This window comes from Dermacentor andersoni, chromosome 3 (genome assembly GCF_023375885.2).
Source record: "Dermacentor andersoni chromosome 3, qqDerAnde1_hic_scaffold, whole genome shotgun sequence".
Taxonomy (NCBI): Eukaryota; Metazoa; Arthropoda; class Arachnida; order Ixodida; family Ixodidae; genus Dermacentor; species Dermacentor andersoni.
The window spans coordinates 20895848-20923281 of NC_092816.1; the positions used below are offsets into that span (position 1 = coordinate 20895848).

At 43.2% G+C, this 27434-nt stretch overlaps 2 protein-coding genes across 2 annotated transcripts in view; one reads left to right on the forward strand and one right to left on the reverse strand.

Annotated features, from left to right (window-relative positions):
- Positions 1–1462: 1462 nt before the first annotated feature.
- LOC126519335 (NFATC2-interacting protein-like) lies at positions 1463–24841 on the forward strand. Its single transcript, XM_050168963.3, has 8 exons — positions 1463–1622; positions 1759–1962; positions 2457–2538; positions 4256–4375; positions 8284–8458; positions 10263–10407; positions 10583–10695; positions 23300–24841. Exons 1-8 carry the CDS (start codon positions 1619–1621, stop codon positions 23462–23464), a joined length of 1008 nt encoding a protein of 335 aa, XP_050024920.1. The 5' UTR covers positions 1463–1618; the 3' UTR covers positions 23465–24841.
- Positions 24842–25120: 279 nt separating this feature from the next.
- LOC126519291 (rabankyrin-5) overlaps positions 25121–27434 on the reverse strand; it is a 61947-nt gene continuing 59633 nt past the window's right edge. Inside the window, exon 23 of the mRNA XM_050168924.3 lies at positions 25121–25611. Within this exon, the coding sequence (XP_050024881.1) occupies positions 25476–25611 (136 nt within the window). The 3' untranslated portion in view covers positions 25121–25475. The remainder of the gene's footprint in view (positions 25612–27434) is intronic.

Genomic DNA, 27434 nt, shown 5'->3' on the forward strand with positions numbered 1-27434 from the left:
CATCTTCTTCAACGAACACGGCAAATCTACAAATATGTTTATGTGTATGTGAGGCCTGCCTTCCTTTAAATGCTTCAGTATTGTTCTTATATGATAGTGCAACGGATAACTGAAAGCAGCCATTCATATTGCAGAAGCTGCTTTTAGTTGAGCGGACGTACAGTCGGGAACGACATTACATTGAAGGTATGAAATATAAGATAAGCGTAACATGTTTTTTTTTTTTTTTCAGAAATTAGACTCGAGAATAATTTCTTTCGTTTACACCCCCAGTAAAAAGCCGAAGGACGCAGCTACCTTCTTCTTTTTTTTTTTAATTGAACAAATTCTAGCGTTTTACGTCTGGCGATATGCTTATGAGGCACCCGCCCGTTCAGTTATCACCACCTGTGGTTCTTAACACGCACCTAAAAGAACGAATCGAATGTCGCGACTTGGACCCGTGAACTCGAGTTTAGCAAATTTAGCGCAACGTTATATCCACTTAAGAACGAAGGTGTTAAGGGCTACTTTCTCCACTATCGCGTCCGCGAGCAGGAAAAATCCCGAAGATAGTACAATGTCGATCAGGCCGACCCGCGGCGGAGATGACGCAGGCTTTCACTCAATCCCCATACGTGGGCCGATCTCGAAGCTAGTACAATACCAGGCCGAGTGGAAGGGCACTGAGTTTTCTTGTTGTTGTTAAGCATGGACTGGACATAAAATTTCACAGGGCTTGCGAGATTAGATTAGGGATTAGCATATATAATCGCTACCTAAAACTGCTTTCGGCTCTCGAGTGCCGTCCGCAATAAATAAACCCGTGCCAATTACACCGCGTTCTGTTACGCGAGGAAGACAGAAACATGAATGGTATGTTGCACTGCAGTTTTTTCTTTCTTATTATATCAGAGTACTTCCCGTAAATCTGAGTACAGGGCGCCGGATGGGGCCGATATGTTTTATTTGTTTGAAGCGGCAAGCAGGACGTTTATATATGTTTCTTCCGGCTGCGCTTCACAAGACCTACTGTTGAAAAACTATATGCGAAATATACACACGAGGGCTACATACTGCTTGAAGAACAAGAAAAATATTTGTTCTCCAAAGGGAACCGCGTACAATAACATAGTAGAATATTAAGCCAACACTGCGGCCGCAATGCACGCGCAGTCACAGAGCAGCATTAAAAATCAATAAAATGAAAGAAGAGAAAGAAAAGCATCTATCCCTAAGGAATAAATACACGTCATATCCAATTATAAACACCATTTGGGCGGTCTGATCACAAACAGTAGCGCACGAAGCAGTACGAACGATCCCGCCGAGCTGAATCGCCAGCAGTTTCCAATGGTTTCCAAGGGCGCGCCCATTGATGCGGCCCAATCCACATAAATCCACATCGATCGCAGCGCCGCCACAGCATTTTTCGTCGTCGCGCGCCTCAGCGCAAAGCGTGCGCCGCCCTAGCCACTTGTTCCACTCAACCGTATTCTAGTACACTCTAGTGTGCTTTGAATTTCGTGTTGGCGTCCCGCAAGCGTCTCTCGGCGAATAATTGATGTAACTATTATTGACTGAGATAGATATTTCTTCCTCGCTATCAGCGCGATACCAAGACAACGTAACTGACACCATGCGTAAGTTATGAGCATCACAGTTTTGAGTTGCGCGCGCTGTTTTTGCTGTCGGTCCAGTCCACGGTCCAGACCGTTCGCGCGCTTGTGGCGGACACCTCACATTGTCGATTAATTGCACCTCTGATTTTCGTTTTAGCTCGCAAGAGGAAAATGCCAAAGCAAACCGGCCTCCCGAAGGAACACGCCCTAGTCGACTTGAAAGAGGAACAGCTGGACAAGCCCAAGGCCCACCTTCGTGACATAAAAAACCTTGTCATGGACAAAAAAGAACTTTTTGGGTCAAATATCTTCGCTAGAGATGTGCTATTGGCGATGGAGAACGAGTTACAGCAGTCTGCATGTAAGTATGCACCTAGCAGCTGAGACATAAGGATTGCGGGTGGAAATGTCTGAATATTTTGACTTTATGTATGTACATGTACACCCGTCAGCAAAAGTACAGGGATCACAGGGTTGTCGAAAAAACAGTTTCTTCGTAATTTACACGCATAAACGGAAACTGGCATATGCACTAGGAAATTTGCAATGCCAAGTTTGGACTGCAGTCTTTAATTTCAAGTTGCATTCTTAGACAGAGAAGAGTTTTATCGTGCAATCCCATGGTCCGTACACTTTTGCTCACGGGTGTACATACACGGATAAGGTCTGTTATTTTGCCGCTAGTTTCAGTATGTCTCTGTTTCCTGCTATTGTTGAAATTTCCTGCCCGGCCTAACGATTATTTAGCGTGTTATCTTGCTGCTTTTGATATTAAAACTGAAATTGCATGTGATATTTAACTATGCATATTCAGTAAGGACTTCTTTCACACAAGCCCTATTTATCTGTTTCAAGGCAACCGTACCGGCGCACCCATCAGTACATCAAAGGCAAATGTGTCCGAGCAGTGTCCAGATGATGATGACTGTGTGGTTCTGTAAGTGCAGCTTTTCTTATTCACCTCTAATTTGGGACACTAATTTTATGCGGTGGGGAAATTTGGGATAGTTTGCTTATTGTTGGCACACCTTGTAGCAGTGCAGAGCAGTGAGGCTAGAAGGCAGCTAGAGAGCCTCTGTTGTCATAACACTTTTAATGCTGAGCTTTCTTTACATAATTTCAGGCACACCGCAATAGGTAAATAGGTTCCTGTCTCGCATTATCTCGAGCTTCTTCAATAAAAAATGTTCCTAATGCTGCAGTCAAACCTACCAGCACAACACCTGGATGCTCTAACCATTAAGCCACACTCACATGCATGCATGTGATGTGACAAAGCCAACCAGCTCCTTCAAGATGACTAGCGCGTACATCACATTGCATAGCACAAGTGAGAGCACGTGCGCATGAGTCAATTTCTTTTAGGCCACGAACACATAAGCAGAAGGTGCGAATAATAGCTAGCCTTGCCACTGCCGTTCGCATGCATCATGTTGTATAGCAAGAAGTTGTGCATTTGTTTATTAAATGTAACGGTGTGCTAGTTTCTTCCAAGCTTACCTCTTGGCAGCTAGCACTTTCAGATATTGTGTAAGGCTGCACTGCCTTTGGGATAAGTTCAGATTTCCCAGTCCTTACCCTGCAGTATTTAGCTCTACGTAGATGCAGTGCAACCTTTTGCAACTTTCAGGGCCACTCCAAGCAACAAAAGAGGTAATGTTCCTTTGCTGGAGCGTACAAAAATCAGTCGTCATGCTGTTACCGTTGTCATCATTTTCCTGCTGTCTTTACATACACACTCACGTCTCACATACACAATTGCTCGCCTTGCACAAACACTTTGGTGCATCTGCTAATGCTTTGCAGAACACCAAGAGGTGCTGGATAGCAAGCTAATCCAATAGAATATTTCTTGAATAATGAAGTTCCGTTCTCACTATTAATATAAAAGAATCTTCATACTCTAGCGTATTCATAACATTAGCAAGCTTCTGTCATTACACTGCACATTATGGACTATTGTTTATAAAAAGCGTAAATGGATAAGCAGTCAAGTTAATAAGCAGTTAAAACAAGCAAATCGACAGTTTATTCACATGCTCAGGAACCATTGTTGAGAGTGAAATGTAGTGGTTCAGCCAGAAAAGTCTAGCTCCTTCAGCGATGTAGCAGCTCCAATTCATAACTTTTTGCATTTTATGCTTCCTATAGCTGCTGGGATGAAATTTTGCTCCAATTTTATGCTTGATTGTACACAGTTGGCGAAAAGTACGCATATTTATGAATACAGGGATGAAATCGAACAGTAAAATATTTGATTTGTTATTCAGAAGTTAAGAGTATATTTTCACACCCCTGCACATTTGTAAATGAGGGGGTTGCTGTGCGTAACATTCAATTCACTCTGCACTTTGTGGACCAGTTCAGACCAGTTATTGCTTGTGCGTAACAGCACATAATGAACCCTCTGTCAGTCAAATAAGTACTTTCGTGTCATGCATGCCCCTGTTTTAAAGAGCCTTTTCGTAAAGCAGAACATCGTTTATTGGTGAAAAAAATTTGTCATAATCACCCTTTAAATATCAAAAGCAGTTGTGATGTCATAGGTTTTTACACCCATTTTTTTTTATATGCAAAGTCCAATTAGGACATGCTCATGCATATATTACAGCAACCTGCATCATGTTAAACTCCTTAACTGGTCTTCATTGCAGATCCCAAGGCAGCACAACATCAAGATGCAGTCCGAGAAAGCGATCGAGGCGAACGGCAAAGTCTGCCATTGCTGATGACAAGAATGTTTCCCCCTCGGAGGAGACACAGCAAATTTTAAAGTAAGAATTTTTCTTCTACAAATGTTTTTGTTCAGTTCAACTGCATATTTTACAAAGAAAAAAATTACATTTCAAACACCTTTATGTAGTTCCTTGTGGTAAGATCAATGTGTAAGACATTGATATGGTAAGATTCATCAACGATTTTCTGTGATAGTATTGTGCCTAGCACAAAATATGTTGAAAGCAACATTTTTGCTGTATATCAATATTTGGACCAGCTGCGTGAATTTTTTTTTCTTTAATGTCAGGCACACTGCAACAATAGTTGTAACCCTGTATATTTTGTCATAAATAAATATACAATTCTTAAATTGAATACTTTGATTTGAAACAGAGGTATTCAATTCTTATATTGAAAATTGAATATTTACATCTCTCTCCTTCCTATAATATGAACCCCCTATTGTGACCTACCAGTGTAAAAAATGCACCGATGAAAGCTGCAGACACCACAATTGCTTACTTGCATCTATCAGTTTTAACATGACTTACAGAGAAACTCTGCAGATAACTTTGTTTTCTCCTTTTAGCATTTTGCTGCTCTCTGTACTGTCTGTTCCCTGCAGTAACTATGTTTCATATACCATGTGAAGTGTTGCAGAAGCTGTGTGTTTTGTGGCATTACTTGTTGTGTATAAAATAGTATGTGATCCATCAGCCACTTTCTCAGTGTGGTACATCACTGTAGGGGCATTTTTCAGAGACATGCATTTCTGTCGGGAAATGGTGTCGAGCTCTGAGCTTTGTTTCATGGCTGGTGATTTGAAGTGGACCTGATCATTCATACTGCATGTCGCCACTAAGTCTAGTGCTTGGATTCTAGTGGTTACAGTGTCCTTCCTTAAAAAATGGTGAGCCTGCACAGCACTAAGGCTAAATTACAAGCCTAATTTCAAAATGTACCATTATTAATTTAATATAACTTATATTTCATGGAATCTCTTCATATGCTTGACCTCTCCAACTGACCACTGCATGAGATATTTAAAATTCCTTGTATGTAGTTCACTTTGATTACATTTTGAAGAACTGGCTGCTATGTATCCTTATCCTATGCACCATATATAGTTGAAGCTGATATTTTCAGTGAGGTGGCCATGTCAGCCACCCGCTTGTGTTCTTTCAGTGTGTATACTAATTAGCTTAGCATTCTGGCCACTCTCAAGTATGCAAGGAGGATGGTTAGCATCAGTCACGGCAGCTCGTTGTAAAACCTATTGATGGGTCTGTAATGATGAGGGGCTGGCATTCACTTGAACATAAAATGGTAACCAGGGCCTGGTGTGACGCCCTGTGCCAAAATTGTGTGTGCCATTCTATGGTTCTTGAAGTTTCACACACTTCGTGATCTACCTCAGCAGTGGAAGAACGGGTGGAAAGCTCTTTGGTGTCAAACTTTGCTTCGCAGAATAGTTGATTTTGAAGTACTGTAAAATAAAGCATTTTTCTCGTTTTCAGCCTCACTGTTTGTGGCAATGACTAAAGCATATATATTGCAACGAGACAGACGAGGTATGTCGCATTGGGCCGCCATTGATGAAAAAAATGTAGAGGTTGCTCCTCGCCATCTTGGGCTGCTGTGACTCCTGTGCTGCTCGCCTTACTTGTAAATATTTGTAAATATATGTTTTTTGTGCAACATTTCTGGTGGAGTTGCTGGGTATTGATCCCAGTACTTGCCGAAAAGGCCGTGAACCGACACTCCCCGTGGATACATTACTCCCATCCACTCCACAACAACCATCGGAGCATGCAAGATGTCACTGCAAGGGTGAACGCTGCACGTCATATCGGCATGACTGCCTTAAGGTGTTGCAGGCATCCCAGAAGTTGCGTTACAAATGTTGTCATAAGAATGTATCTTACGCCCCAGGATCCTTAGTGCTCCTCTGGTTGCCAACTCAACAAGTTGGACTATCAGCAAAGCTTCTACCACGCTACAACATTCTATCACATCCTGCGCCTAGTTACCGACGTGGCATATGAGATTGCACCAGTAAAGCCAATGTTACCTTCTACGCCGGTCCAGACTGATGTAGTTCATGTTGCTCGGCTCAAGCTGTATAATCCGTCCATTGATGCTGCACTCTAGCCTACCTGGATGGTGCGAGTGTTTTTGCCTGGGGGGTAATGCCGCGAGACTGGAGAAGTCTGTCGCATTAGGCCGGCATCGATGAAGAAGACGTAGAGGTTGCTCCTCGCCATTTTGGCTGCTGTGACTCCTGTGCTGCTCGCCTTACTTGTAAATATTTGTAAATATATGTTTTTTGTGCAACAATATTGCTTAGTGAAGTAATAGTGTTGAGGAATGTGAAGTATAAAGCAAATTGGTTGACGATGCTTTAGAGAATCCGAGGAAAAAGGGAACTGTGAAAATATACCATAACAAAAAGAAGCAAAATAAGCTCGCTTTTGGTCAGAATAGTAACGACCTTAATTAAGAGGTTAAATACCACTATCAGATGGCAGAAGCAGCATCTCCATGCACATTAACAAAGTAACAGTGGCGTAACAGCTGTACCAATTGTGCTGAGAGCAGGCCTTTGCGCCAAAAAACCTTAAGAGCTGCCTCGCTAGTAAAACTGAAACAAAACCAAAAATGCGCTGTCATCCTTGTCATTATGGAGTTGAACCGAGTGGCTATAACTACGGATATAGTCAGTGTCATGACTCCTCCATTTGCTATTTAAGCTCTCTTATTGTATTTCGCACTGGCGGAGTTCGCAACATTCTGCTGCTCTGCCGTCTTATTGTTTCACAGGTTGGCAGGTTTTCAAAGCATGTTTCACAGGTGCTTTCCGTCGCCTGTGATGACACAATACAGATCAAATTAGTGTCAATTTTCTCAAGAACTGGCAGCAGGAATATGCTTAAACCATTTCCACACAGCTCTGTGTGCATCTGGCATCACCTCTGAGGCGAATATGTTACGTAATCACTTCAGAATTTATTTCGAGAAGGGTTGAAGGCATTGTGCCGTTTAACATGCAAGGGGTCTCTTGAGGATATAGTGCACCTAATAGGGCTATTTTTTTGGCTACACTTCATGCAGATGAGTGTAGTCTCGGGTAGAGGCTATTTATTTATCTACTTATTTATTTATTTATTTATTTATTTCACATACCCTCAAGTGCCAAGGCATTACAGAAGGGAGTGGGATACATGATGTCGAGTGCTGCACTTGACTCGCACTGGTCTATAGCCAATCAGAGCAGACTGCACGTCATCTTTTGCATAAGCAGCCGAAAAGCGCCTGACTTCGCATTTTGCCTGACTTCGCATTTACTGGCCCTTGCCTGAAACTAAAAGCCAAGGTGCGAGTTTCCTTTCAGCAAGAAATCTAGACAAATTGCAGCTAAATACCTCATGAATACGCAGTGTACAAAGACAACTTCTCTATGCATATAATACAGTGCGGAGCCTGAAACAGCCTGCACCATCTGTGAGTAAGATAATTTTGTTGTCTTGGAGGATTAGCTCACCTTCATCTGTGACTGTCTGCGACATGGTCACACTGGCACTTTGCTGCCCGTCCCTGTAGGGAAAGTTCACTATTGTTACCCTATCAGCGCCGACAGTCGCAGACAAAATGACGCCATGCGTTTGCAACACCAGCCTGTTTGTTTGTTGTCTGCTACCGACACTCATTGAAACTGCGGTGCAGAAAGTGTAGTTTTCATGCCATGCTACTAATATAAAAGATGGTTTCGTGAAGGTGAGTGAAGCTACACTTTTCCTTCACCATCTAAAAAAAATATGGCAGCTTGCTATACTACCTACACTCATCTAGCCAGTGTAGATAAAAAAAAAAGAAGCCCTAGTATTTCTGCTGCCATGCACAACATGAAGGCACCTCATGTCTGTGCAGTACAGTTCAAAGATCTGTGCACATTTGTTGATTGCAGGAAACTAGAGATGCTGGAGAGCATCGTTTGTGAGGATCTCTTGCTATCCGATGACTCATCCGACAGCCTGGTGTGTTTAGACGAATGCCCTTCCCTGCCAGCAGGAGAGGAAGATGATGACCTGATCCTCATGGTGCAGTGCCAATCCAGGATGCTCAAGTACTCCATAGCACCTGTACGCTGCTTTTATTTGGCAATTTATGTACTCGATCTCATTGCAACTCAGCAAACTGGCAATAGTGTGGGACCTTGTTTAGGTGATCTGTGACTTCTCCGTGACAATTCTGCTGATAATCTTGTGCTAAAGCATTCTTGTGGTTTTAGTTCTAGTTCTGTGGACAGCATAGCCCTAGAACAGTCCTTAAGTACACCATTTGTGAGTACTGTGCAACTGTAAAATCTACAAAGGACTGGTATATGTACTGATATCCCAAAAGACACCTTCTAGACACCATTTAAATACATTTAAGAAGAAATAGATGGCTTCCATGAGGTTATGGAGTGTCGAAATATATGTTAAGATGAACGCTTCATACACCTAAATGTTTCAGAATTCTGTTTGATGCTAAACTCAGTTGTACATGTGGAACCTCTTGAATGATTTGTCATCCTGTTTTACCTGTCAGCTTATACCAGACCCTGCCCAACCCTGTGATGTAATGATGGACTGATGTCACAATTTCATTGTGATGTTACCGCTCTTTCTATTTTTTTTTGTTTCGCATCCTTTCTGAAATACCAAATTGCTGCTTGGGTCAAGACAACCCATTTGAAGCTTCACAAATGTGACCTACAAATCCAGCTAAACTCAATAGTTCTTATGGTGATGCTTTAAGAACAGCTTTAATCAACCGTAATCCTACCTATTCCACCCTTAAAAAAAAAAAAAAAAGCCCTTAGTTATTTTGATAGTGCCAGTAAAACAGCAGTATAATTAAGGCTTCGTAGGACATGGTATGCTTTGAGCAGCTCACATGCAGTTGTGATTATGCTTGCAAACATTGCAGTGCATTGGTAAATAGGTATCTTCATTGGCTGTAGTTGATATTCATCAATGCAGTCGTTTGTAGGGCTTATCTGTATTTTTTGACGTGTGAGTTTGATTTCTCACACTATATTCCTGTGGCATGCTCAACGTGGGAACTATACTACTTCTTTTTACGCCCTTGCTTTTTGCCTTTACTACTAAAGTGTGTGGTCATAGTTAAGCTCCCAAGTAGAGCTGTAGCAGTTAATCGCAAGTAGTGTTGAAATTGCTTACAATTGGCAGCAAGTGTAAATTTACAGGCTCTACTCTTCTTTTACCCATTATTTTACTTTAAATGTATCTTCACAAAGTATGTCGCCCACCGTGGTTGCTTAGTCGCTTTGGTGTTGTTGCACTGCTAAGCATGAAGTTGCAGGATCAAATTCCGCCTGCGGCGGCCACATTTTGATGGGGTGAGATCCCAAATTGCCCGTGTACTGTGCATTGGGTGCACATTAAAGAACCCCAGATGGTCACAATTAATCTGGAGTGCCTCACTGCAGCGTGCCTCATAAGCAGATTGTGGTTTTGGCATGTTAAGAAAGAAAGTGTTCTTCTTAGAGAGATTACAAAACTTTTTAATTTGCGCAATGTTATTTTTGCCTTAAGGGCCTGAAAACACTACATAAGGTGGGGGGCACAAAGACATGAAAAATCAGCTAATTACTGAAAAATTAGAGATATTATAGTAGGAAAGACATTAACGAAAGTATAAGTATAAACAATTACCAGCAAAAGTATATCTACTGTCGGAATAAATATGGAGGGTAGGCACTAGATAATGGAAAACAGTAGGAAAGAAATGACTTTACTGTATTCATTGCAGCTTACTTATACATTTCATTAAGACTGGACCATGTAAAAAACAACAATTGAGGGGGAAGAGGGGTGCACCATATTAGGTTGTGCTGATGAGTGCAAAGTAGCATTTGGTGTCCATTGTTCCAAACAGCATGCGCCTTTTGCTGAGATCCTGGAGAAGCTGGCTCAAGAGTGCAACGTGGGAACATCTCAAGTGATGCTCATTGCGAAGGAGCAGCCTGTGCAGCCCGAGGACACACCACAGAGCCTCGCTTTGTCAGCAGCAGATATCCTTGGTTAGTTCCAAAGTTATAGCTGTTCTTCCTTCTGTGATTTTCTGAGACAGGTCTTATGCGAGTGAGTGGGGTTGCTTGTAGCACTTTACAGCTCACAAGTTGTGGCTGTGTTTGTTTGAAGAGCTGCCCCCCAAAAAGCAATATGTTGAAGTACTGTCACCCTGGATTTCTGCAGATTGCATCATCAGAAAATACGGGGAGCCTTCAAGCAAAGCAGCAAAGAACATGATCACATTGAAGTTCCAGTGTGCCAACAAACGCAGCACAGAAAGCGTTGAAACAGCCCTGGTAAGTGCTTGTGACTGGTATTATGCGCACAAAACTATTATTCACATGTATTATACTCTGCAAGTGTTATGCCTATGTAAGGAAACGTACAGGACCGTAAGGTATCTTCATTTAGATGTCACTTACTCATTCAAGTTTCCTTGCAAATGTGATAATTTAATCTGACATTATTTATTATTAAAATGTGTGGTTGCTCAACGGTTTTCATGATAACACACCGGATACTCAATTCAATAGTTGCGTGAATGTAACACAGTTTCTTTGTAAAATTGCCATCCTAAGAATGCATTTGATGTTATATTTAAAGCATGGTTGCGAATGTAACATGATACAGTGAAACTTAACTACTAGGTGTCTACGCTGTGCAGGAAGGCTAACCTTTTATACAATCGTATTGAGGCGCTCTGGTGAGTCAAAATGTGAGGTGCCATAGTGGAGTAAGGGGGTTAAGGCACAGCATCAATCTGCACATATGCAGCTGCTCAGTGCTCTGCTATCGGTGCCACAGAGGCAGAGTACTGAGGCCCTATTAGAACTATTTTGAACAGTGTTGTGCACTTCGTCACATGTGAGAAAATATCATTCGATAGATATCTGTGGATATCTGTGCTTGATTGTGAATAAAGTTATGCTAAGATGCACAACTCTAATATCATGGCTAAGGTTGCATTTTACATGGTTCGATTGTGTTGTACTGTATTTACTTGTGTAATAAGTGCACCCCCAACTTAGCCTTTCGAAATTAGGACTTTTTACCCTTATAATAATAGCATCTCCAACTTTGCTCACGAGCAATCTCGCAGACTACTGTGCTGTAGTTTCCTGGTTCACTTACTCTGGCTGATGACAATAGTGCATGCCACCGGGAGTTATCTCACGGTGGCATGGTATAGACAGTTGCGCAGCTAGGATTGGGTGAACTACTATAAGCCATATGTTAGCCTTATTTTAAAGTGAGACTTTCTTTGCCTACCTCTCTGCAATTTGGTGTTTTGCGGTGGTTGGCTGTCTCACCAATTAACAATTAAATGATGTCACTATGAGGAACAGACATGATCACTTTTGTATGGTTCTGCTTGATTCAGCGCTAGATGTGTCTGCATGCATGCGTGATGGTGTTTTACCACTTTGCCAAGCTCACTATCTTCGCACATTATCGGGAACACTTTCGGCTGTCTACTTCAATGCATTCGGTTCCAAGTCATGTGAACTCTTGTGAAGGTGTTAGTATCGCTGAAAGTGATCGCTTGAGAATATTGCCCCTGAACAGAACTTGCCTTTGCTCTGCAGGGTATGCCACTGTGGCGGATGGTTGTTATGGGACGGTTTCGTACTTCCCTGCTGCGCATTTCCTCTTGTGATGTGCCGTTTTGCTTTGCCGGCTCATCAAAGCTTAACTTACACCTATTCCTACAGTGTGTGGCATGTGCTTGTTTTTTTTTTTTTTTTACTTCGAAAGGCAATTTTTTTCCAGGCAGCATTGTCTGTTGCTCACTTTTCTGCCCGCCTTGCATTTTGCTGTGGGCGATGGGCTGAAATTCCAGCAATACAGCCAGTCAAAGGCCGTGTAGTATGCAGTGGAGCATGAGAATCGCTGTTAGGTGTTTTGGTGTTGATGAAGTCAGTGCTCGCTACTGGTGGAAGCAGCATGACAAGCTATTTGCTACAAATTCGATGTGTTATGCCTTCCAAGTGCCTAACACTGGAAAGCTGTCACTATCTGCAAATAGTACTAGTGGATGTGTATACCAGCACTTACTGTGCTTTCTAATCATTACTGTCTTGCTATTCAACTGTTGCTCTTTTGAAGAAGTTCCCATGAATTTTACCCTGCATATTAAACGCACCCCAATCTTTTCCTAGCTTTCATAAAGTGCACTCATTATGTGAGCAAATACGGTAGTCGTACTATAATTCTTATCCTCCAATTTGTGAAAAATAATTATTTGTGTTAGAATTGTGCTGAATATAGACTTTTCATCAGACTCGTGGGTTCCCTGAACTTGTGCATGTTTAACACCTACAAAGATCTCATAATTAAAAGACAGTGCAATGTGCATTTCTTCTGCACGCTTCGGGTACAAAATTTTCTGTCGACACAGGTCATGTTGCTGGTTTCCATTAGAGATGAAACAGTGCGTGAGATAGGTAAAGTCCAAAAGACTGCCCGAGACAAGCGCAGTCTTGTATTCATTGCTTATCCTTTGTAATCCTTCTGTCTGTTGCATTGTTTAACCACATAAACCTTTGTGGCAATTTTATCATTTAGCTTTTGTCCCATTCAGTAATGGTGTACACATTTCTGTAAACAACTTATTTTCGCCATTTCAATCTAGTAGTGGCAAGAAATAAAACAGTGAGCCGTGAATGATTTGAACCTCTGCTTACCCAATGCGACTCCAGTGCACTTGAGACTGCAGAGTAGTGCCGCACATGACCACTTTACAAAAGGCACAACCATGCTTGACGGGATGTTTCCGGCTTTGTGTTCTGCTAGCAATAGTGAACGAATAAGTCTTTTCCCTTCTGGTAGTGCCTGCAGTTATTAATTGACTTGTGCTTGTTGTTTGGAACAGTGATTCAAGATCTCTTTATGAAACAACTCAATGTGGTTGATTGTACACAATGACGAAATTTAATTGCTTCGTAATTACGAGAACTCACTGGAAAATGAGCAAGAATCATTCTACCACCTTCACGTCCTCTCAGTAGAGTCTACAGCACCTTGGAATAAACTTATGTAACCTTGACATAATTATTGACAGTTCATCATAATTTGTGACTATATTTGTGCAGGTCTGAACTAGGTGACTTAACCAACAACAAAGTAGGTTGCCCATCATTTTACTGCAGTTTTGTTATTGTGTGCTATACACTGTTCTGTGGTGGTAGCTGGATGGACTTACCATCTGATATTGCCTGCAATATGCTCCGTTTTATATTTGGCAGGCAATGCTGTGGAAGCTACACATTTAGTGCAGTTAAAGACGTTTCAGCATTTCACAGTGCAGTTGTTCTTGAGCTGCGACACTTTCTGCAGAATAACTATGTCATATATATTACAACTACAACTTGTGGACATACGGTTGCATCAAATCACATATTGTCATGAACAGTGGCAAAGACGTTGAGTGGGGCTGGGTCAGTCTCTCCTGTCGGACTGAAAGACCCGCTTAAACCTGTGTGCCCTGTGAAGTCTTGACTAGCCAAGTGCTAACCGTTTACTGTTGAGTAAATACTCCCTGTAACATCTTTTTGGTAGAGGTCGCGGGCTCTATTCCTCCCTGCCCTGGATCTTTGGAGCGGACGTCACATTTCTCCCACCTCCATGGCCGAAGACAGTACACCGTCATCGCAGTTCACGTCCACGGCTCTGGCAACCGTGGTCCTTTCGCATCCCCTGGACCCCGACACATTTTGCGGTACGGACAACAATGATGTCCTACTGTATGAGCGCTTCAGCAAGCACCACAGGTGGGATGAGACGCTAATGCTCGCCAACATCATTTTCTACCTACGGGGCACAGCTCGCGTGTGATTTGACATGCACGAAAAAGAACTGACAAGTTGGGACGTATGCAAGGAGAAGATGCATGAATTGTTTGGCCGATCAGTCGTACAACAAATGACGGCCCGGCATGAACTTGCGGCCAGAGCTCAGACGTTGACGGAATCATACGTTGCATATCTCCAGGACGTGCTAGCCTTGTGCTGCACCATTGACAAAGACATGCCAGAGGCGGACAAGGTTGGCCATGTGTTGAAAGGCATAGCTGACAATGCCTCCAACATACTCATGTGTAAGCACTGCAGCATGGTTGACTCCGTCATAACAGAATGCTGTCGGTTTGAACAAGCAAAAAGCAGGCGCATTACTCACTGCTTTACCAGACTGCCGAACACGGCTGTGACATCCTCATGCGAAGATCCCGTGACGCTCCCTCCGCTCTCGAAGCCTAACAACTTAACCAGGATTGTTCACCAGGAGCTCGAAGACATGGCTCCAGCCACTTATAAGGCACCTGCTCACGACCATTTGGCGACAATATCCCTCATTCAAGCCATTGTCCATCAAGAGGTTGCGAATATGGGCATCCCACAAGCCACCTGTCATGCACCTCAGCCCATGTGCGCTTCTGCTCCCCAGTTCACACCCCGCTATAGAAACCCATCTGAATGGAGGACGCCAAACGATAGACCAATCTGTTTTTCTTGCTCTCACGTCGGCCACATTTCACGCCATTGCCGCAAGCTTCCCCGGTGACCGCCGCCAAGATTGTGGCCCGTCTTCTAGCACAGCTCTTCTCGACGACTACCGTCCGGCCTGTAACCTCACCGTCTATCTTTGCACTCTGCGCCGATGTACACAGATATTGCCGCTCCAGGACACTAGTCTAGCCAATTGCCGTTATCTCAGAGTCGCCATTTGCGCTCCCCTCAATACTGTTGCTCTCCCTCCCTCGCTTACTCTGGCCACCACCCGAGAAACTAGCCAGTGCAGCATCGGGAGGTGAGGCTACATTGACAAGGACCGAAAAACCTCTATTAACCCCTACTTCAAGATTTAGTTTGCTCGGTGTTCTTGTCAACGGCGTGACCGTTGCTGCTCTCATTGATACTGGTGCCCACATATCTGTTATGAGTTCTACGCTCCGACGTCGCCTACGAAAAGTGCTGACACCTTCCGTCTCTCCTACTAACACCGGTTCTTGGTATGTGCACTGCCTGTGTTACTGTTGCCGACCATCATACTTCAGTTCTTTTCGCTGTTCTCTATGCTTGTCCACATGATGTCATTCTTGGTATTGACTTCTTGACCACCCACTCTGCCCTCATCAATTGTTCTACTGGCATTTTGCGGCTCGAACTGCCATTGTGTCTTGATGACAGTGCATCACGCAACACTCGCCTATGTTCTGTGAAGTTTCTATGTCTGCTTGCTCAGGCTGCTACCTATGTCCTTCTGTCACCGTTTCCCCCAGTCCCTGATGGTGACTATGTGGTCGCTCCCATCACAGATCTGATCCTCTCGCGCAACATCGCACTTCCTCAAACCATAGTGGTTGTTTGCCAACAACAGAACGATGCTTCCAGCCCTCAACTTTTCTACTTTGACCCATATTCTTCCTCAAGGAACTTCACTAGCTGAACTGTCACCGCTGGAAGAATGTACAGTTTCTGCATTTGCTGCTTACACTGAGACCGTGCCCCAACCTGTCATACCGGCACCAAACAAGGCACTTTTTAACAAAATGATTATCCCCCGACCTCTTACCTTCCCAAAGTGAAGCGCTCCGTGCTGTGCTATTTTCTTACCTTGACGTTTTTGATGTTGAGAACAGTCCACTAGGCCGTATACATGTTGTGGCCTACCGCATCTACACTGGAGACGCCAGCCTCCTCCACAAGCAGCCTTACCAAGTGTGTCATTCTGAGCGCCAAGTCATCCAAAAGGAGGTAGAGAAAATGCTTGACAAAGATGTGATAGAGCCTTACTCTAGCCCTTGGGCATCCCCTGTGGTGCTTGTGAAAAAGGGCAACAGCTGGCGGTTTTACGTGGATTATTGCCATCTCAATCAGGTGACGAAGAAAGATGTGTATCTTCTCCCTCGAATCAATGATGTGCTCGACTGCCTCCATGGCGCCAGATATTTCTCATCGCTAGATCTCCGCTCGGGATACTGGCAAATTGCTGTCGATGATCGCGAGAAGACCGCTTTCATTGCACCCGACAGCCTCTACCAATTTAAGGTCATGCCTTTTGGGTTGTGTAATGCACCTGCAACTTTCAAACACATGATGGACACTCTTCCACGCAGTCCTAAGTTGTCGACCTGTCTTTGTTATCTGGACAATGTCATCATTTTCTCGCCCATCTTTGAAAGCCACCCCTCTCGTCTGTGTGCCATTCTCGACATATTTCGCCGGGCTGGCCTTCCAGCTCAATTCCTCTAAGTGCACTTTTAGGCGGCGTCAGATCAAATTACTTGGACACCTAGTTGATGCTACTGGTGTCCAACCAAACCCTGACAAAGTCTGTACCGTCCGCGAGTTCCCGGTTCCGCAGTCCACACATGAAGTATGCGGCTTTCTTGGGCTCTGCTCCTACTTTCACTGCTTTGTTCTCAACTTTACAGACATTGCTCGACCCCTCATGGACCTCCTCGCCCAAACACAGAACGGAGCTAACCGTGTGACAGCGTATGCTAGTTGCCTCCTGTCACAGTCGGGAAAGAATTACACCTTTACTGAGTGGGAGTGCCTAGCTCTTGTCTGGGCTGTCGCAAAATTCCGTCTGTACCAATATGGACGGCCGTTTGTTGTCCTAACATACCATTATGTGCTCTGCTGGCTCTCAACACTTAAAGACCCCACAGTGAGGCTCAGCCGTTAGGCATTACAATTACAGGAGTATACATTCTTGGTTGTGTACAAATCTGGCAAGTTACACACTGATGCCGGCTGCCTATCCTGTCACCCTGTTGAACCATCAGACTCCTCTCAAACAGACCTCGACACCTACGTCTTAGCAATCACAGACTTCATCTATGTGGCCTACGAACAACGTAGAGCTCCATCGTTGCTCTCTCTTATTGACCGTCTACAATTCGGCACCCTCGACTCCTCACTCAATGTGTTCTTGCTTCAGGATAACGTTCTTTACCGCTGCAACATGCACCTTGACGGCACAGAACTCCTGCTAGTTGTCTCGTGTCATCTACACAGAGATGTCCTCATCCAGTTTCATGACGCCCCAACTTCTGGGCACTTGGGTGTCTCCAGAACTTATGATCGCAGTCGACGATATTTCTTCTGGAAGGGCCTTTATCGTTCCGTTCGCCGCTACATAACATCTTGTGACCTGTGTCAGCGCCACAAGAAACTTGCGACTCAACCTGCTGGTCTCCTTCAGCCAATTGACGTTCCAACCGAGCTGTTTTATCGAGTGGGCCTGTACTTGCTTGGCCCCTTTCCAATTTCCATGAAAGGCAACAAATCGTTACAGGTTATACCACGCAATATGCACTTCCTCGAGTATTGCCAACCAGCTGTGCCACAGACGTAACCGACTTCCTGCTGTACGACGTCATCCTCCTACATGGTGCTCCACGTCGCCTACTCACAGATTGCGGTTGCTACTTCATGTCTCGTGTGGTTGATGACCTACTTCGATCATATTCATTTATTTTATTTATACATACTGCATTCTCAATGAGGCTAATGTTGGAGTGGGATGAACGACAAACATACAAACATATATAAACAAGCTTGCGTGAATTATTTCGGTGGTAGTGAACAGATGTTGCCTGGTAATGAATTCCAGACATCAATTGTTGACAGAAAAAAAAAAAAACTGTTTTTAAAAGAATCAGTGCGGGCAAAAAAGGTTGAGATATTTAGAGCGTGGTGACTCATTGTACATGATGGTTTCGAAAAAGTCAAATAGTTATCTAGAGAGGAGAGGTGAGGAGAATTAATGTGTGAAGGAATTTTAGGCATTCAAGTTTGCGACGCTCTGCAAGAGGAGTGAGACCAAGTAGGGGAAGAAAGTTAGACGTCAAAAATTCCTTGTCATATCTCCTACAAACAAAACGCACTGCCTTTATTTGCACCAATTCTAGTTTTTTGATGTCACAGTGTTTGTGTGGGTTCCATATAATGCAGCAATATTCGATGGTGGGGCGAATGAGGGTTTATATGTAAGAAGTTTAGTTTCTTGAGGAGGACCAAGACACAGCGTACAATGTAAGTAATCTAGTCTTTCAAGGGCTTTGTTACAGGTGACATCAAATGTGTTTCAACCATGACAAATCGTAAGACCCTATTTAAAGTAATATTGTCAAAGGCATAGGCAAAATAAGGGCATGAGCGTCGTATAAAGTACATTGTGAGAGTTTTGGAAAAGTTTATATTAGTAGGAGATTTAATGGTATGATATAAAATGCAATCATCTGCAAAAAGGCATGTTTTAACTGAGGTGTGTAGAGGGAGATCATTAATATAAAGGAGGAATAAAAGAGGACCTAGTACTGAGACTTTGGGAATCCCTTATGAAATAAGCATCAAGGGTGAGTTAGTAGAGTTGAAACATACATATTGCGAACGCCGGGAAAGAAAATCCGATATCCAGCCAACCAAAGATGCATTTTTTAATATAGTGAACAGCTTGTGCATAAGTTTAGGGTGTGAGACAGTGTCGAAGGCCTTTGCAAAGTCTGTAAATATAGCGTCAATCTGGTCACCTATGTCTAAAGAGCTGCTGTTATCATGAACAAATTCTGTCAGTTGTGTTATAGTGCTATGACCACGTCTAAAACCATGCTGGAAAGTGCATAGAATTTTGTTAGTTTCAAGAAATTCCATAATATGTTTAAAGGTAATGTGTTCGAGTAATTTACATGAGTGTGATGTTAAGGAGATTAGCCTATAGTTAGATAACAATTGAATGTTACCCAACTTAAGTAAGGGCAAAATTGAAGCAAGTTTCCACGAGGGAGGAATGGTGGCAGTTTAGGACTAAGTACACCCTCAGTAGACAGTGATATATTGTTTAGTAAAGCAATGAAAGGGGCTAGTTGAACGTTCGTGGTTATATTGTGCTATTGGGTATCTCCGCCCTGCAAAAACTAAATGGAATGTGCAAGAGGGTGAACGCAGAATCCAAAGAGGCCAACCCTAGTGCTACGGTCTGTCAGATTGAGCCCATGAAAAAGTATATGGAATGTGCTACTTCAGTTGTTTACCAAATCCCACTAGATTGCGGGGAAGTATACGTCGGGCAAACTGGGCGTTGTCTAAATGATAGGTTACGGGAGTACAAATACACGTTCCAGCTTCTGACAGGACCTAGCAACTTGGCCGCACATTTCAAACAATGCAAATGCTCTCCGCTACTAGAAAGCACCACAGTCATTGGCACATCAAAAACAAAAACGGAGCGAGAAATATGGGAGGCGCTTGCGATAGCTAAAGAAAAAAAGATGTGCATAAGCACTCCGTCCATCGCGCTTATCAAAGCTGAGGTTGAGTTTGCCAGGGTGAACGGGTGCAAGTGAACGAGGTAGGCCTGACCCGAACTATGATCACATGTCATCACCTTGTCATATCTTTTTATATCTCCCCCCCCCCCCCACACCCACACCATATCTCCTTGTATATAAGCGCATTCTTTAACAGTATTAAACAGTTGGTAGTTTGCGCTACGTCCGTCCACGTCCTGTCCTTCCTTAATATCGTCTGTGTAAAACTGAGTGCAATATAACCATGAATGGATATATCGTTGATCGGAGGATATGGTTCAGAGTCAAAAATGTGTTACAGAGTTATCAGTCGTAAAGACAGAGTGGAAGTAGGTGTTAAAAGAAGAAGCTGTTGTCTGCGAATCAGAAACTGCAACATTGTTAATTAATAACATGTCCAAGGATGACCTTGGGCAACCTTTGGATAGCTTTCCATAATTTTTGGGTATTAGCCAGCATTAATTTCGGCGAGGTTACCGTGTAATAAAATTCTTTTGCGGCAACCATTTTAGAACAGAGTTCCTTTTTAGTGCTATGGAATTGCATGAGTTTTGTTGAGTCACCAGAGCGTTTCGATCAACGTAATCTGGTCACAAGACGTGATAAATGCAAAAGGTCTCTAGTCATCCAAGGAATTTAAGTGTTTTTCTTTTTTTTGAAAGGAATAAAAAGGTTGATATACTTACTGACAAGATTTTTGAAGAAACTTGTCAAGGTAATAGTATCACTAGTGGTACTTATTAGTTCGAACTCATGAAAAGAATCGCATAGGGCGTCTGTTATTGCGAAATCATCAGCGCGATTAAAGTCGGGAAATGTGCGGTAGATATAGCGGGATTTAGGGACGATGCCAGGAACTGAAATTAACACAGCATTGTGGTCAGATATTCCATCAATAACATTGCATTCGTAACTGGCATTAAAGAGAGATGTAAGAAAGACAAGCTCAAGGACGGAAGTTTGCCGAGTGAAATCCTGAACGATCTGGTGCAGGCCACAGGACAATGAGATGTGGACCAATTCCCGCCTGATAGCTACTTTGTGTCTGCTTACTTTCATAGAAGACCAATCAACACCAGGAGCATTAAAATTGCCCATGCAGATAACGTTGGATGAAATATTATGACTATGCAAAAATTCACATAGATTGTGTAAATGCTCAATATTAGAACCAGGCAGATGGTAAATGACCCTTATAATCAGACATATTTTCGAGTTGAACTTTACACCACAAAGACTCAGTATGAGCTGGGGCAAGGAGTATAGTGAAGATGAGATTGAAGAAATAGCTATGCTACTCATCACAGCTTCACCACCTCAGATCACTTTCAAACCAATGGACTCACCGAATGCCTCAACCGTAAACTGACCGACATGCTTTCCATGAACGTTTCTGATGATCACCACGATTAGGACGTTGCCCTTCCGTTCGTCATATTTGCATTCAACTCGTTGTGTCATGCCCTACTCACCCTTCTGTCTTCTCTTTGGCCGCCATCCCTTATTACCGTTTGACACCTTGCTCTCTTCTGATACGGTGTCCACGTCCACGACTTCCGATGCGCGAGATGCCATCACACGTGTGCTCATTGAGCGCGCAGCAGCCTGCGCTCGGCTCTCGTCATCGCAGACCACACAAAAGTTCGTTTACGATTCTTGATACCGGGATGCTGCTTTTCCACTGGGCTCTCTCGTCCTTCTATGGCTCCCATTTCGCCATGTCGGCCTCTGCCACGTGCAGCGCCAGGTGACTCCTGTTACCTATGAGAACTCCCATGGCATCTACTTCATCGATAGCCACACCACGAAGTGACATTGTACATGTTTCCCGCCCCAAGCCTTACAACTGTGATAACACATTTTGACCACAACTAGCACAGGGACGATGCTTCACTTGCTGGAGATAATGTCACAAACAGTGGCGAAGACAGACTTAGTGGGGCTGGGTCAGAGTCTCTCCTGCCGGACTGAAAGACCTGCTAAAACCTGTGTGCCCTGTGCAGTCTTGACTTGCCAAGTGCTAGCCATTTACTGTTGAGTAAATACTCACTGTAACAACATTATTTATGCATCTTTCTCTGTTTCCAATCTACAACATACAGCTGTGTGCTGTTGCTGTTGGTCGCAGAAACATGTCACTGCGTTCATTCGATGGTAAATGGGTTTTAGTATGCGATGTCTGTCAAGTAATAATTACCTCATATTTTGCAACATAAGAGCACACAATTTAATGTTCATTCTGATTACATTACAAATTTTTTTCTCACACGCTATTTTTCATAGAGTTGCCTGCTACGAGTATGCAGCCGACTTCCGTTAATTCAAACCTGACGAGACCAACGAAAGACGTCGAATTATCAGGCGGGTCGAATTAAACAAAAGGCAGAAAAAAAACCCATAGGAAAACGCCATGGATTCACTTTGCAGTATTATCTTTTAAAGTTAGCGGTGAAGCATACAAAAGGTGGGGGTGGGGGACACGTCCCATTGTTACGGGACATGGTAAGTGCTCCTTAATTTTCACACGCGCATGCGCAGTATCCAGTCACAGTACTGCAGGACTATTGGGGCGGAAAGTATAAAAGAAACACTGCATCGGGAGCATTTAGATAATCGTCGACATAAGTTGCGATTGAAATTCTTTCGTGCTGTTTACCATGGCCGTGTCGGGATTGAAAATGCAAAATATTTGCTTGCACCTCACTATGTCTTATGGCGTTTTTCACTGGTCAATCTGGAGTGGCCGCCGAAATTCTCGAGCGAGCGCTCGGGTTTCACAAATCCGAATCGGCCAGCGGAGCGCAAGAACGCTCCGCGGGGGATCACACAGGAAGACTGCGTACACGTCGCACAAACCGGTTCCGGAAAGCATGCTTGACTTCCGCTCTGTACGTTTCCACGGCAACCAAACTCGCCGTTCCCCGTGTGTAATTTGACCGCGGCAGTCGCATAGTCAGTCATTTCCATGTTGCGCCCGCAAGAATTGTGCATGGGCAACGTGCATAGAAGGCTTTGTACAGAACCTGCGTAACCTCGTAATCGCTGTCGTCCGAGCTCTCATCGCTAAACGCGAGCTCTGCAGCAGCACCGAACGCAGCCATTTTGCGAAGCAACACAATGTTGTGCGTACCAACCGGGTACCAATTTTGCTTGATGACGGAAGTGACGTGAGCTATTTCCGCCCGAATCCGCGTCTCGGCGGCGGAGCAAGTGAGAGCGATCCGGCGTGGAGCGAGTTGATCCGAAACGACCAGTGGAACGCGTGAACCCGCTCCAGATCGACCAGTGAAATTCGTATTCGTTGCCGCAGAACAAGAAATCCTGCTCCGAATCGACCAGTGAAAAACGCCATTAGACTGAGTTTATCAATGTTCAAGGTACGGGAAATCGCATGGAAGACTGATTTAGTTCAATTGTCTTTCTTTCCTAGAACAATCTGCAAATGGAACCAATTGCCGTCAAACATTGCTTCTGTCATGTCTAGTGATATTTTCTTTTTGTTGCAAGTATTTTGGCATGTCCAATGTCAGAATCCTCTTATGTGCAGGCACTTTCATCATCCATGATGATTTTATCTTCTGCAGGACGAGCCCTTGCAAGTAGGAGCCAGAGTGTTTGCTGAGAAACTGGGTCTTCCTGTCTCCAAGCTTGTGTACAAGTTTGATGGCGAAAAAGTAGACTTGAGAAGCACGCCAGAGGAGCTGGGCATAGAGGACGGTGATTGTGTTGATGTTTCTGTTCGGTCTTGAAGCCAAGTGTCCAAAGCTAATTACCTCCACTGAAAATTGTTTATGACAGTATTGACAACCTTTTGAGTAGGGGATAACGGATGTGACTGTATTTCTTTAAATTTTAAGATTAGTGCAAAAATGTCTCTGCTCTGCACCCACCAATTGCAGTACTGTACCTGAAAAACATGTTTGCACCCAGACTTTCAAAGATGTGGTAAGAAGCTGCTTAACATGCAGTGTATTTCAATATGTTTTAGATGCACGATAAGATTGCTACATTTTATAAAAAACAAGAATTCAGCCTTAGCTGGTAGCCTACAGTACTTTTTTCTTGCCTCCTGTTTGTTTATTGTCCTTTTGTGTGGCTGCATGAAAGGTGTTGCAGAGTCCAAAGTTTCAAAAGTGTACATTATGTTAGTCAAAGTTTTGTGCTATGTGGCTGTGCTTCAATTTGCAAGAGACTTCTCCAACTATTGCTAATTCAGTATAATTGCAGTGTTATGCAGATGGTTCTAAGGTGTCACACTGTATAGTTCCTTTTGCTACAGATTAGCTGCCATGATGTACTATATTTATTAATTGCCTTGTAGAAGTGAAGCATTTTTAACATAATGAAGGCAAGATGTCCTCAGAAACTTGGTTTCATTAATCTAAAGCTAACTTAATGAAATTTGTGTGTTCTATAGTTTAGCCCCCAAAGCCCAAACAGCAGTTAATATCAAATAAATGTAAAGCAACTGTACATTTATTTCTTGCATTGGAGAACATGTTAGTACAAAGAAAACAGTGAAATAATAGAGTAAAAAATTAATTGGTATGGTAATTCACTAGTTGATTTGCATAACTATCCACAACTGAAAACTCTCGCCAGCATAACAATGCTAATATGGGCTCTACATCGGTTTTCCAGCACTTAAATCAGTTTTTGGGCATAAAAAAATAATGCATTGGGAAGTTAATCTGCCATGTTCAAATGTTTTTGTGTATCAAATTAGTACAAAATTTGGGAAGCCACTTCACTGTTCTGAAAATGCAGTTGAGATTAAAGTTTTTTTCTTTAAATAATCAAGCAAAACAATTTTTTTTTTGTTTCCTTGCAATCTGTCCTCTATGTGGAACAAGGTAGACTATTTTATGAGTCAGTCCTGATATGAAGCTTGGAACTTGTTCAAGAGACCATACTTTCCTGCTTTCAGGGGACACAGAAAACATTTTGATAAACAAAAACATATTAAGCTCTATACAGAAATTCCATCCAGTTAGCTTCATTATTAATGAACATAGATTTCTGAGGCACATCTCCTTAAAAGTACATCCTGCATGTATATACAATGTAAGCTGAAAGGAGATGTGTGCATAATGCACAGTTGTGTAAATAAAATATTTTTGAGCTCATCATGTGTGTACGTCCCATTTGAATTAAACGTCATTGTTACAAATTATTCGATGTGGTGGAGTGAACCTTAACTCTTTCTTGCCAATATCAGCATGTAATGAACACAACAAAGGTATTCTTTGGCAGATGTGGTTTCATTAAGAGTCTGGACTGTATTCTTGAAACAGCTTTTCTGCTTATGATTGGAAGCTGTTTGCAATCAGCAGAAGCATCAGGAGACTCGTGCTGACTAAATGAGTATTCATTTTCAAAAAATGACAATGAAATGTGCAGAAGCCTTTCCAGATACAAAAACACTGGCTTTTATTTCTGTTCCATGTACAACTGGGAGGCGTATCTTTCCCTTTTTATGGAGCTATCTAGAAGGGGCTAAACCACAGTTGTATAAATAGTGCGTTACAGACAAGTGTGAGTTGCAGAGTTGCTCCAGAGAAGAAACGGGCATATTATATTCATACATCTTTGTACAAATGGTTTAGCATAGTATTTAACACACTCTATTCCAGAACAAAAATATAGAATGTGATTTCTGTTGGACTGAGCAACGATGGGACAACTGTTTTTCCTCTACCGGAACCACCATTTCGGCTTGAATGTTGCGACAGCCTGACGAACTGTCTCTCTCGCTGGCTGTCAGGTGGCTGATGCACCCAACGTCAGCACGTCGAAGCACACTCCGCATACACGCACCGGTTTGTTGAGGTTGAACTTGAGAATTGGAATGTCTTTCTCCGAACACTTGGCACACAGAATTCGCCCGCAGTGACGACTGGAATAGCAAAAGTGTTCAGCTCAGTGAAAAGATGCAGCAGCGCACATACGAGTTCAGAGTTTCAAAATACGTTATGCATCAAGTCAAACCAAAGGATTTGTGTGTGTCCCTGTCTTGGTCTCCACCGTGTTGTGCTGCCCATTTGGGTCGTTTACAGCTCACCAGGCTGCAATAACCCATGAGAAATTGGTTGAGTATGTTGGCTCTGTGTTCTTTCGTTGTATGAACAACAATGTACTACAATCAAACAGGTTGGTTGATCAAGTCGAAGGGATTGTCCAGTGACACTAAAGGGCAACATTACGTTTATACAGGTGAAGCATTTAATTTGGGAGAAAAGGTTGGTGGTTATTAGTGTCAAAAATGAAAAGAAACGTTATTTTTTTAGAATTCACCTGAAATGCAGCGCTGACACGTTAGCACACGTGGGGAAAATATTTTGCGGTATACGCTAGTTTGTGCCAAACTACACTCCTGCTCCCATTGATGAAGTAGGCACGCAGTATTGTGTATTGACAGGCACACGAGCATAAAAGGATGCACATTTTGTCAGAGGACCCTAGAATGCAGTTCGGCCTACACTCGCAGATCCTGCAAAATTTTGTCCCCACCTGTACATATGTTAATGATTTCAACATGTTCAGACATTCTGGTGCTGTTTATGTTCAGAAAAACTAACACTCCCAGGGTTACTTCTAGCAGATAAGCATAAATACCCCAGAAAGTAGATGGGAAAACAGTTCCGCAGTAGCTCAACTGGTAAGAGCATTGCACATGCAATGCAAAGACGTGGGTTCATATCTCACCTACGGCCCGTTGTTTTTCATCCACTTTCATTTTCATCAAGTTGTTTCTTTAATCCAATTACAGTGAAATTCAATTACAGTGAAACCTTGTTAAACCGCATTTGGCCGGAGCTTGGAAAAAGTATGTACTAAATGGTAGTACGTACTGCTTAACCGAAATAGCATGAGATCGCCTGCTTACCTCAAAAACTGAACTCTGAGAGAGTGCGATGAAAGGGCAACAACATGCAGTATTTATTCACTTCGCGCGACAAAAGTCTTACTTTAGTTGCCGCAGTGGCCTAGCAATGACTACAGCGGACTCAAACTTACTGAAGCTGCGAGCCAGCTTTTCAGCCAGCCCCCTTTTCTTGGCAAACACTCGTGTGGCAGATTCCTCGTTGGCGCTGCATATTCTCCCTGCACGGGTGTGGTAGCACTGCAGAAGTCGCGGGGCGCCTTTTTCATTGCGAGGTGCTGTTCTCGTCGTGATGATTGCATTCATGAGGCTAATGTAATTCGCAGCTTTCTGCCACAGTCGTTAGGTGACACTTCGGCAACAGAGGTAACGATGGCGAAAAGTCGAACCTCATAGCAGACATCCTTTTGCATTCCAAATGCCACACATTGTTGTCAACGGTAGACCCCTGTCGCATGCCAGCGCAGACTTCTTTGTGCCACGTACGTAGCATGAACGATTTTTTTTTTTTTATAAGCCGCGAACCAGGTGTTTTTTATCTGAGCTTTGGCGTGATGAGAGTCCTTGCCAAGACCTCATGATCCTTGCTTGCATGACGCCGAAATGATGTTGCCGTCAATGTTGATGTGGCTTCACATGCAAACGCACAGGGCGCTTGGAGGCAGTTGTTCTGACGAGCCGCCCAATGGGGATGACGTACCGCTGTGATTGCGTGACGAAAAGTTGAAACACTACATGTTCACCGATATGTACGCGATAAGCTGGTACGGTTTATGCGGATACAAAACGCATTATGTTCAATAGCCGCCGAGTCAGGGATTTGACTTTACTACTAC

What these genes read in the sequence shown, in the direction of transcription:
- LOC126519335 (XM_050168963.3), top strand. An exon ending in CGAGTTACAGCAGTCTGCAT is followed by an intron (nt 1,963 to 2,456) that starts GTAAGTATGCAC and finishes ATCTGTTTCAAG; the next exon opens with GCAACCGTACCGGCGCACCC. An exon ending in AAAGCGTTGAAACAGCCCTG is followed by an intron (nt 10,696 to 23,299) that starts GTAAGTGCTTGT and finishes TATCTTCTGCAG; the next exon opens with GACGAGCCCTTGCAAGTAGG.